This window comes from Fusarium tjaetaba, assembly GCF_013396195.1.
Source record: "Fusarium tjaetaba strain NRRL 66243 chromosome Unknown NRRL66243_c0000531, whole genome shotgun sequence".
Taxonomy (NCBI): Eukaryota; Fungi; Ascomycota; class Sordariomycetes; order Hypocreales; family Nectriaceae; genus Fusarium; species Fusarium tjaetaba.
The window spans coordinates 1,730-13,736 of NW_023501727.1; the positions used below are offsets into that span (position 1 = coordinate 1,730).

Sequence of the window (12,007 nt, forward strand, 5' to 3'; positions counted from 1 at the left end):
ATCGACATCTGAGAATAACAAGGAAATCTGGAAAAAACACATGCAGATAATCACGATCCACAGCGATCAATACTACATTGCTCTCTTCATTATACTTACGAGTACTTGTGCGTCTCGACATGTACAGCGACATCATTCACCTCGTACGTCTTATGCACAACTTAAGCTAGGTCCAGGAAACAGGCCGTCAAACTTATTCATGCTATCTTTAATCATTATCAACATCGTTCCACTCGCTACGCATTAACACTCAATCCTCCTTTTTTAGTTACCATACTTCTTGAACGCTCCAATCAGTCCACCAGTAGAAGCATCGTGTCCCTCACCATTGCCCGCCTCATCAAGCTCCTTGAGGATCTTCTTGGCCAGAACCTTGCCCAGCTCAACACCCCACTGGTCAAAGCTGTTGATGTCCCAGATAGCACCCTCGGTAAAAGTGAGGTGCTCGTAGTACACGATCAGGGCACCCAGCTCGGCGGGACCAATGGCGCCGCCGACAAGGATGGACGTCGTGGGTCGGTTTCCAAGGAAGCGCTTGTGAGGTACAAGCTCCTCGGGTGTACCCTCGGCACGGACCTGATCGTCTGTCTTGCCGACCATGAGAGCCTCAGCCTGGGCGAAGTAGTTGGAGGCTAGCATCTTCTGGTGGAGGTTGTCGCTGACAGGGTTGTGAGACTTGGCGGCGAGGATGAAGTCGGTGGGGATCAGCTTGGTGCCCTGGTGGACGAGCTGGAAGAAGGAGTGCTGAGCGTTGGTGCAGGGCTCGCCGAAGAGAATGGGACCTGGAACGTTAGCTGGGTTTCATGCACGAGGTTATCCACTTACCAGTGGTGTACTTGGCAGAAGATCCATCAGAGGTGATGGACTTTCCGTTGGACTCCATGGAGAGCTGCTGGAGGTAGGCAGGGAATCGGTGGAGGTATTGGTCGAAGCTATACTTGTTAGTCTGCACTCGCATAGCATATTCTGACCGACTTACGGAGCAACAAGGTGAGTCTGAGCCTGGAAAAAGTCAGAGTACCAGACACTCAACAGGCCACCAAGAAGAGGAATGTTGTCCTTGAGAGGAGTCTCGCGGAAGTGCTTATCCATGGCATGAGCACCGCTAAGGAACTTGTGGAAGTTGTCGAAGCCAACGTAGAGAGCAATGCTCAGACCAATGGCACTCCAGACAGAGTATCGGCCACCGACCCAGCTCTCAAAGCCAAACATGTTCTTGCTGTCGATACCGAACTTGGTGACCTCCTCCTCGTTGGTGGAAAGGGCAACAAAGTGCTTGGCAATGTCGCCCTTGTTGTCGGTCTTTTCGAGGAACCACTTCTTGGCTGTGTTGGCGTTGGTGGTGGTCTCTGCGGTGGTGAAGGTCTTGGAGGCGATGAGGAAGAGGGTGGTCTCGGGGTCAGAGTTCTTGAGGGCCTCAGCGATGTGAGTTCCGTCAATGTTGGAGACAAAGTGAAGGGTCATGTCGTCAGCGCCGTAGTGCTTGAGAGCTTCGGTGACCATGACAGGGCCGCTGCAAGATGTCAGTCTAGTACTATCGGAGAATTCGAGCGTCTTACAGATCAGAACCACCGATACCAATGTTGATGATGGTTGTGAGCTTCTTGCCAGTATAACCCTTCCACTCTCCACTTCGAACCTGCTCAGAAAACTCCTTCATGTGCTCAAGAACCTCATTAACACCACCCTTTGTGTTCATGACATCAACACCATCAACCTTCATATCCCAACCGCTGACATTTCGCAGAGCGGTGTGGTACACGGCGCGACCCTCGGTGAAGTTGATCTTCTCACCAGCAAACATGGCATCGCGCTTCTTCTCAACACCAGCCTGCTCGGCGAGCTTGACGAGGAGATCGAGGGTCTCATCTGTGAGGAAGTTCTTGGAGAAGTCGAAGAGGATCTCGGAGGACACGCCGTCGGAGGTAAAGGTTCGGGTGAAGCGGTCGAATCTCTGGGGGTCGGAAGCGAATGCCTCCTTGAGGACGAAGGACTTGCCGACGCTGTCGCGATGGGCCTGGAGGTCAGACCAGGCGGGGAGAGTGTTTGCGGGGGCCATATTGATGCTTTGTAGGGATAGTTATGGGGGGAGAAAGGATGGAGGTGATGGAAAGAAGAGAAGAAATATTAGATCAGAAAAAGAGTGGGAGGGGAAATGAGGTTATGTCTCTGAATTGTCTTGGGTGCGTCTCATGGCAAGGCAAGGTAGAGCTCCGATGGATTCCAAAGCCAATGGAGGGGGAGGGGAAGAGCAGAGAGCGAGCGGCATGGGCGGACGTGGAGTGGGGGGCTCCAATTCATCATCCCACTTGAACCATGATCAATTCTTTCTTGTTCTACAGGGACAGTCTATTAATTGATAGCAGTATATATCATGATGCCACTTTAAACTACTTGGATTCAATGATGTGACATTTTTTATCACTCATATCCTCAATTCCTCTCAATTATTGTGCCTCTGTCTGTCTGTCAGTCTGTAACCCCTCCAATGACAGCATGACGCTACACCATGCTCTCCAAGCTAAAAACAAGAGCTCTTCTACAGCTTATAACTTTAAGCCCCGCCTTACTTAACAATTGTTACCAAATTTACAAATCATCAAGGTTGGCTGACTGAACTTTTCCAAATCTTTTCGTCATGTCTCCATAATCATATTAGCCTCTTGTTCTTTTTATCCTGCATGCGTCATAATCCCAGTGGAGGCTCTACAGTACAGGGCCTGAGGGCCTCCGGTTATGCCGCGCACTCGCCGTGGTTCCTCCGGCTGAGACACCGAGGACAGCTTATTTATCGTGAGATGTCTCTATCAGTTGCCTGGTATATCCTAGCTGGAGATCTATGCAGCTTTGGGATAGTGTCCATCAATAAAAGAAAGCCTTCACTGAATACAGCATACAGCATAGACTAGCAACGTAGTAATCTCTCGATGTCCTCACCGAGCTGACTCTCACCTTTCCCCCAACACCGGCAATCTCTCCGATCTCAGCCTCTATTAAAACTTTTCCACTTCATTTCAGCCTATACCCTAGCCTAGACTCTTCAAGCATGCATGGGTTGTCATGATATCCCTCATCCATCATAAAGACCCCCAACCTTTTCCGAAAAAGCCTCATGGAACCCCAAAACAGCTCACCTCGGTGTGTGATTTTCGGATCATGACATTTCACTTAGACCCTGCTACGACTCGAAAAATAACGCCTTTCTCAATAGCTCACTTGGCCGAGTGGTTATGGCGGCAGACTTAAGCTCTCAACTGCTGAGTATTCTGCTACATTTAATGTGCGCAGGTTCGAACCCTGCAGTGAGCATTGCTTTTTGCTTTTGGTCCTTCTTCTCCGTCTGTTTGTTGCCGATTGTTGTTGGTGTTGTGACAGATGTCATTGGAAAGGTTACTAGAGTCGACTACTGAGCATCGTTGAACGAGAACGTTGAAGCTTGAATATAAAACTGTTCGGTTATGGTGTCTCGACTTCGAGTGCAAGGTAATGGTTTCTTCGGGCCAGTTGCAGAGTTCAATCTGCGTTGGTATCGAAAGACAATGAAGCAAGGCGTGAGGTCTCATTGTCCATATTGGCCTGCGAACAAAGGTCAAAACAATAGCATTGTCACATGTCAAGAGGAATAAACAATGATCAGACACAAACTCACGGAAGACAATCTACATTGACAGAATGACATATCCACAGAACTAACGAGTGTATCAAACTCCAACACGCCAAAGCAAATAAAGGCTTCTTATCTACATTCATCCTCTAGGTTTCCACCTCCTAGTTTGTCCTTATCATGGCTTGCACGTGTTCCCCCCCCTCCTCTGCCGGCTCATCGACAAGACTGATACCATGTCCGAGTCAGCCAGTCCTGCTCGCTGTCTACCCGTTGTCTCTCTCAAGTCCAGTGACTTATCGGTTATCTGTCAAACTGCCGACAAATGATGGATCCTTGACACTGCCGCCTGCATCTCCCAGCCCAGCGATCGGACGGTTGTAGCTGAATCCTTGGAATTGGTTCTGCATGGTTTGAGAGAGCATGGGGCCCTCGACGTAGGAATCTTGAGGGGCTTCGGATGTGAATTCGGGGTCAAAGTTGGCAGTGTCCAGAGCGTCAGCCTAAAATTGTCAGTAAAGTTCAATGTCGATTCGAATGAGGGGCACATACCACACTGGGCTTGAATGTAGGCTCGTACTTGCGCTGTAGAAGCTTCCTCCAGTCAATAGCATGGAAGAAAGGATGCGCCTTGATCTCAGCCGATCCATTGGCACCAAGTCGCTCCTCAGGGTTGCGGTTCAAAAGCTTGGTGAGGAGATCCTTAGCAGCTGGGGGAACCACATCAGAGAAGTGAAGAGGCTCTGATAGAATCTTGCGGTACATCTCGTTGGTGTTCTCATCGTAGAAAGGTGGCAGACCTGTCAACATCTCATACAGCAAAACACCAAGAGTCCACCAATCGACTGTCTTGTTGTAACCTTGACCCATCAACAACTCTGGAGCGAGATACTCGGGTGTACCACAGAATGTGTTGGTACGGTCCTCATCCTTCATATCAAGCTTGCAGAGACCAAAGTCACAAAGGGCGATATGGCCTTGGTAATCCAGAAGAATGTTCTCGGGCTTGAGATCTCTGTAAATGACGCTGAAGCCGTGCAGACATTCCAGGGCGCACAGAAGCTCAGCAGTGTAAAAGCGGGATCGGTTGACGTCAAATCGGTGCTCCTTTTGCAAGTGGTGGAACAGCTCGCCTCCGTTGACAAAAGCGAGAACAAAGTAAAGCTTCTCCGGTGATTGGAAACTGAACTTGAGAGGGACGATAAAAGGGTTGTTGATCTGTGCCAGCACAGATCGCTCGGCGAGTGTATGGGCGACTTCGGATCGCGAGATGATGTGCGCCTTTCGGATGGTCTTGAGAGCGTAGATTCGGTTTGTGTCCTTCTTGCGTACCTGCATGACCTTGCCGAAACTGCCCTTGCCGACGACCTTGAGTAGTTCAAAGTCTTCAATCTTGAGCTTACCTGCTCGGGTCTCGACATACTCGACACCAACCTTGATTCTACCCGTTCCATATTGCACGTCGACCCACTCGGCACCTTGGTGACCATTGCGCGCTGCGTGCTCAGCAGCAGCCTTCTCGCGGTCCTTCTTGCTGGCCTTGGGGTCCTCAACGTATTGCTGTCTCTCTTCGAATCGGGGGTTGATGCGGACAACACCGAGGAAGATATCCTGGCTTCGTCCAGATCCGGGTGGCGCATTCGGGTTGCGCATGTACAGGTGGATGACGAGCTCTGTCACTCTTGACACATCGAACTTGTACTGGGTGTTTCCACCGGCCCACAGAGGATTCTCAGGATTTCCATCGACCGAGTTGACAAAGACCTGGACCTTGTCGAAATCGAGGAGGGCGTATGGCATGTACTTTCCAGAAATTCGACCGTGGTTGGTGGGAATGCCGTTGAAGCCGCCAGCGGAAGAGTGCGGTCGGTTACTGCCGTTAACAAATGATCCGGCGACACGTTGTGAAGATCCTGGTCGAACAGAGCCAGACATTCCAAGGGCGTTGGACGAAGACATCGATCCTTGGTGTGACGAGGCAAAAGCACTTCGGTGCTGCTCAGGAAGAGAAAATCCTTGGCCTTCGTGGAGGGTGACAACGAGAATACCGGGCTTGGGGGGCTTAACAACAGGGGCCTGTGTCATGGCCTCAGAGGCAGCTGTTCAAGTCAGATACTGACGTTACTCCAGTCCAATTTGCTCACCTATGGCACTTTCCGTTGTAGGCGTAACAGCGCCGCTAGCCTGGCCATCTTTTTCCTTTTCGGTGATGGTTGAAGTAGAGGGGGATCGAGAGAAGGGGCTCAAGGATTGACCCAGATGGGTTTCCTTTAACTCTGATGGATGTTAGTGATGCGACAGATATCGGACATAAAGACGTACTCTTGGTAAGCTTCCAAGACATTGTTGTTGATGTCAACGAGGTATTTGATGGTTGGGGTCAAGGATCGACAGCCAACAAGTGTTGCAGGATCAAAGTGTAAAGCAACGAGTGATCACTGCGCGCTGACAAACTCCTGATCAAACAGGAGGCTGATGGCGTGGCAGAGTGTTCAACAAATGGATGATTTGTAACCCCGCATGCGTGGAAGCGTAAACCGGCCGCTGTTTGGTAGTATGAAGGATCGCAAGTCGACGAGACGAAGAGGAGACTGTGCGCCGACTGGTTGGGAAGGGAAAGGAGGTTCAAATCGAACAAAAGATGGCAGAGGTTGAATATGAGGAGGAGGCGAAGCACAAGAGCCCGAGACAAGACCAGCCGAGATATGAATGAGGTGGATACGGGGGATGGATGGGAGAAGGGGATTACTATGACATCCAAGGCCCATTTGGCGGCAGCAGAAAAGGTGGATCTTCCCGCAGGGAGCCCGCACTGTGGGCTAGGGTCGATGGTAGTGCTGTTCTGGTGCTGGAAACACAGTGTCTCAGTCTGCGACACAGGAGCTCAGACTGTGGAGATGGTCTGGAGTAATCCCGTAAGGTCGATTTTAAGCCACAGCCACGGGCTCTAGCTTTGTTGATCAGCTAGAGAATGAGCCTAGAGCGAGGTCCAGCCAAATAATCCATAACATAAGGGGTAAATGAGAAGGAGAAGCGAGACTAGTTCATAAACAATGCCATTAATGCCCAAGCCAGGAGCCAAAGAGCGTCAATTGGTGTACATACAGTGTCTAAAGTGTTGATATGGTTGATGTGAAGCAACCAACTTGTTGTACAGCCACACTTTTCATCATGTACGAAGACGACGCGTGTCGAAAATCTTGGCTGAATTGTGGAGGATCTATAAACAGATCAGAATATTTTTGGCAATTCTAAATATGAGAAATTTGTCCAAGGGATGTCAAATTCATGGCTATTTATTTATGACTGGGATGTCAAGTAATGCTGCAATTGAACGACGTCAGAAAGTGTATCAACAATCGACCTCAACCAACAGACTCGAACAACTTGACCATGAAATCAATTAAGGAGGAAAAATGTAAAGAAGAAACATATAAACAAGTCAATTCTTTTCAAGCAACAATACCAAATACCATGGTATGTCATTAAGTTCTGACTGTTCTCATCTACCCTACATCCCCCTTTTCTGGAGCATCCCTGATAAGAAGGGATAAGGAGGTGGAGCCTGACACTTCAGGCCAACACCACATCCATGGCCAGCCTGTCAAGAGCCGCAGGACACATTTCGGGGAGCTCCAAATCAATATACACAAGCTCAAGCTTTGTCAATTCAAACACCACGATTGATGATTAGCGTTTGACACTCTGTCTTTTTTTTCTTTTTCTTTTGCTTTCCCCCCCAAACTCTGTGCACTTGCGACAACTGTCATCCCGCATGGTAGCCTCCTTCAGGGATTCTTAACTTCGACCCCACTACCTCGATATCACCGCCCTTGCTGGACAGCTTGCATCTTCAACTGCGCAACGCGACAGCGACGACACACGACAAGATGAAGTTAGACGTCAAGGTCAGTCTGGGGATCTGCTGAGTGCGCCCGATGTTTAGCGTAGTGCTATTCACAGCGTGCGCACTCGATATCTGCGGCGGCAGCTTTACTTGTGCCATCTGAGCTGACACGTTTCGAAATACAGCGCCAGCTCTACGCTCGCAGTGAGCGAGTCAAGGGCATTGACTTTCATCCTCACGAGCCATGGATTCTCACAACCCTCTACAGCGGTATGTTGATCTCTGCAGCTCGAGATCCAGTGCTGACAGTATAGGCCACGTCTACATCTGGTCCCACGAAACCCAGCAGATCGTCAAGACGTTTGAGCTCACCGATGTCCCCGTTCGCGCCGGTCGATTCATCGCCAGGAAAAACTGGATTGTCTGCGGTTCCGATGATTTCCAACTACGAGTCTACAATTACAACACCTCCGAGAAGATCACCTCCTTCGAGGCGCACCCCGACTACATTCGAGCTATCGCCGTTCACCCCACACAGCCGTTCGTCTTGACTGCCTCCGATGACATGACCATCAAGCTCTGGGATTGGGAGAAGGGTTGGAAGTGTGTGCAGGTCTTTGAGGGCCATGGTCACTATGTCATGGGTTTGGCCATCAACCCCAAGGACACAAACACCTTTGCTTCGGCTTGTCTTGATCGAACTGTCAAGATCTGGAGTCTTGGTTCTTCTACTCCCAACTTCACCCTCGAGGCACATGAGACCAAGGGTGTCAACCACGTCGATTACTACCCTCACTCCGACAAGCCCTACCTCCTCACCACATCTGACGACCGAACCGTCAAGATTTGGGATTACACTACAAAGTCCCTGATCGCTACCCTCGAAGGTCACACCAACAACGTTTCGTTTGCCTGCTATCACCCCGAATTGCCCGTCATCATCTCCGGTTCCGAGGACGGTACGATAAGAATATGGCACGCCAACACCTACCGATTCGAGCAATCCCTCAACTACAGTCTAGAGCGAGCTTGGTGTGTCTCGTATCAAAAGGGCAAGCAGGGTGTCGCTGTAGGTTTCGATGATGGTGCTGTTGTTGTCAAGCTTGGTCGTGAGGAGCCTGCTGTTTCCATGGATGCGTCCGGCAAGCTCATCTGGGCTCGACACAACGAGGTTGTCTCTTCAATCATCAAGGGAGGAGGTATGTACATATATCCTCTTCCAGTGGAATAAGCTAACAAGACAGATGCCTCTATTAAGGACAACGAGCCAATCTCCCTCCCCACCAAGGATCTCGGTACCTGCGAAGTCTACCCCCAAACGCTTATCCACTCCCCCAACGGTCGATTCGTCGCTGTCTGCGGTGATGGCGAATACATCATCTACACTGCCCTCGCCTGGCGAAACAAGGCTTTCGGCTCGGCCCTCGACTTTGCCTGGGCCTCCAAGGACAACAGCAATGACTTTGCCATCCGAGAGTCAGCCATGAGCGTCAAGATCTTTAAGAACTTTCAAGAGAAGACTGGGGGTCTCGATGTTGGTTTCCAGGCTGAGAGACTCCATGGCGGTGTTCTTCTCGGTGTCACAGGTCAAGGTGGTGTCTCCTTCTTTGACTGGGCTACTGGTGGTCTCGTTCGAAGAATCGAGGTTGAGCCCAAGCAGGTCTATTGGTCTGATAGCGGCGAGTTGGTGACGATTGCTTGTGAGGATACCTTTTACGTTCTGCGATTCTCTCGTGAGAACTACGTCGAGGCTGTCCAGTCTGATCAAGTTGAGGAGGATGGTGTCGAAGCCGCTTTCGAGGTCATCACTGACATTAGCGAGTCGTATGCCCCCCGTTCCCCTTTAATCTGCTATGCTAACGATATAGTGTCCGAACTGGCGAATGGATCGGCGACTGCTTCATCTACACCAACAGCACCAACCGACTCAATTACCTTGTCGGCGACCAGACTTACACTGTCTCCCACTTCGACAAGGCCCAGTACATCCTGGGCTACATCCAGCGCGATTCTCGAATTTACCTTGCCGACAAGGATGTCAACGTCACTTCTTTCGGCCTGTCCCTTCCCGTTCTTGAGTACCAGACTCTTGTCCTCCGAGAGGATATGGAGACAGCCGCTGAGCTGCTACCAACAATTCCCCACGACCAACTCAACAAGATTGCGCGATTCTTGGAAGGTCAAGGTCATAAGGAGCTTGCCCTGGAGGTTGCGACAGATCCTGAGCACAAGTTCGAGCTTGCACTGGCGTTGAATGAGCTTGCTATTGCTTTGGACCTTGCTCGTGAGGCTGACGCCGATCACAAGTGGAAGACTGTTGGTGACGCTGCTCTATCAGCCTGGGATGTCACCCTCGCTGCTGAGTGCTTCACCCACGCCAAGGATCTCGGATCTCTCTTGCTTCTCCACTCATCAACAGGCGACCGCGATGGTCTCGCTGCCCTCGCCGCTCAAGCACAAGAAGCCGGCTCTCACAACGTCGCATTCTCATGCCAATGGCTCCTCGGCAACATCGAAGCCTGCACAAAGATCCTCACCGAGACAGGCCGTCTCGCCGAAGCCGTCCTCTTCTCCCAGACCTACCAGCCCAGCCTGACTGTACCGGTAGTACACGAGTGGAAGGAGAACTTGGAGAAGAACAAGAAGGGCAGGGTGGCCAAGCTGATCGGTGTTCCCGGCGAGGACGACGAGCTCTTCCCTGAGTGGGATGAGTGGCTTAAGCTTGAGAAGGAGGGCGGCGTTAAAGTGGCGGAGCCCGTTAATGGACAGAAGACTGAGAGCGAGCCGGAGGCTGAGGAGGAGGAGAGTGAGGAGGATGAGGAATAAGTGTGATTTGTTTTTATGCTTAGATGGCTGGTGTAGAAAAGGATTGGTCATTCCATCAGGGTTGCTATGGCATCAATGAGTATAATGAAAAGAAATATGGTAGTCATTTGCGATGTGTGATGAGTCTTGTGCCGTAACGTGTTATGAGATGGCTGCGTTGGTAGGTGAAGGGGGACAGACGTGCTGTTGTGAAGTGGCTTTATTGAAGGCAAGCCTCAACTGGATTGAAATGGTGTTCAGGGCAGTGATCAATCTAGATTTCAGGGTTTGATCTGTGCTGAAGCCGCCGTACGAGCTGAAGATGAGGCTGAGGGATCTCAAAGGGGATACTGTGCCGTAGACTTGCAGCTTCAGTCACCTCGTGTAAGTCAACCGACTTACAAACTCCAAGGAATAAATGATTGCAATCTCTTCATTTAATACTATTAACTATGGATGACGGGGGCCTATAAGGTGAATAACCCAGCACCAAAACGTCGATACCACCAACATAACCCACCAACAAAGAATGATAACTGACTGCTCACTCCCACCACCTCTCCACCCCCTAATACTGCCATTCCTTGGAACTCCCCCCAGGACATCCAGGCGTCCCGTACACACCACCCACAATCCAAAGAATCATATCCACAAACGCCCAGACTCCCGCTCCACCGAGAGTGAAGAGTTTGAACACAGCGAGAGGCCAGTGATGCGCGTAGAACTGGTCGACACCGATAACTCCGAAGAGGAGGGAGAGGATCATGGCGGTGCGTTCTTGGCGGTAGCATCTCTCTGTGAGGGGGCGTTCTTTGAAACCGCCCCAGCTTCGGGTCTGGAGGGAGGGCTGTTGTTCTGGTGGTGTTAGTTGATGATAATGGGAGAGCAGAGGGAAGGGTAGGGAGAGGGACAGAGGGGAGGGAGACGAACCATCGTGAAAGTAGAGAAGAGCGCTACCGATTGAGATGATGAAGATATAGCCTAGCATCATCATCTTCCACTTGCGAGTTACGAAGTAGATGCCGTTGGTGAGCCCACGGCCCATCTTGTCGGCGACGGTGAGTTTTGCGTCCATGGTTGACGTCGCAAGTTGAGATATTATGGTTGCAGAGACGGGGATGATGTGGTATTTATGGATGATGAAAGAGGCAGACCAAACTGTCTCTGAACCAGAAGGAAGAGAGATTGATGTGACGGGTCGTCGTCATCTTCTTTGTTAAGGCGTTTGGAAGGAGTGACTTGGCGCTGAGGGCAGAGATGACACTGAATGTGATGGAATGTCAAAGCTTGCTGGTTGTTTGTACTTGCTTGGCATAAAATGGAGAGTCCGTGAATCAGTAGTCAAACAAAGAATACTACTCATAAAAAATAAGCTTGGACTGTTGTAAGACCAAACCGTGGATGTGGCGTTACACTCAAACGGTTGGTGATGGACAAACACTAGATTAGATCTCACGACTAGACTGAGACGACGTTCACGATGTTCATGATTACATTTGGACGATCTTTGTGAAAGAGACATGTCTTGTATTAAAAGCAGATAAACTTAAATCTCCTAGATATCCACCAACTTCTCCTCATATAAGCCCTCTTACAGAGCAGCGACGACAACACCGGCAACAGCAGCAGCAGCAGCGTAGATGAAACCGCCCTCACGAGCAGCACCATTGGTCTCAACAGGAGCAGCAGAAGAGGTAGGAGTAGAAGCGGCATCACTCTTAGCAGAAGTCTCCTCACCCGCAGAAGCAGTA

General features: G+C 50.4%; 4 protein-coding genes across 4 annotated transcripts; 1 reads left to right on the forward strand and 3 right to left on the reverse strand.

Annotated features, from left to right (window-relative positions):
• Positions 1 to 264: 264 nt before the first annotated feature.
• On the reverse strand, positions 265 to 2,059 carry FTJAE_14065 (glucose-6-phosphate isomerase; the record flags this gene model as incomplete). Its single annotated transcript, XM_037347267.1, has 4 exons — positions 265 to 782; positions 826 to 932; positions 980 to 1,513; positions 1,560 to 2,059. 4 exons carry the CDS (start codon positions 2,057 to 2,059, stop codon positions 265 to 267), a joined length of 1,659 nt encoding a protein of 552 aa, XP_037198916.1.
• Positions 2,060 to 3,900: 1,841 nt separating this feature from the next.
• FTJAE_14066 (serine threonine kinase gad8) lies at positions 3,901 to 5,948 on the reverse strand (the record flags this gene model as incomplete). Its single annotated transcript, XM_037347268.1, has 4 exons — positions 3,901 to 4,107; positions 4,157 to 5,703; positions 5,749 to 5,880; positions 5,927 to 5,948. 4 exons carry the CDS (start codon positions 5,946 to 5,948, stop codon positions 3,901 to 3,903), a joined length of 1,908 nt encoding a protein of 635 aa, XP_037198917.1.
• Positions 5,949 to 7,494: 1,546 nt separating this feature from the next.
• Positions 7,495 to 10,277, forward strand: FTJAE_14067 (Coatomer subunit beta; the record flags this gene model as incomplete). The annotated part of the gene is made up of 5 exons (XM_037347269.1): positions 7,495 to 7,512; positions 7,568 to 7,721; positions 7,766 to 8,650; positions 8,696 to 9,275; positions 9,320 to 10,277. The coding sequence occupies 5 exons, from the start codon at positions 7,495 to 7,497 to the stop codon at positions 10,275 to 10,277; spliced, it is 2,595 nt and encodes an 864-aa protein (XP_037198918.1).
• Positions 10,278 to 10,824: 547 nt separating this feature from the next.
• Positions 10,825 to 11,331, reverse strand: FTJAE_14068 (TM2 domain protein; the record flags this gene model as incomplete). Its single annotated transcript, XM_037347270.1, has 1 exon — positions 10,825 to 11,331. The coding sequence occupies one exon, from the start codon at positions 11,329 to 11,331 to the stop codon at positions 10,825 to 10,827; it is 507 nt and encodes a 168-aa protein (XP_037198919.1).
• Between the last annotated feature and the right edge of the window lie 676 nt (positions 11,332 to 12,007).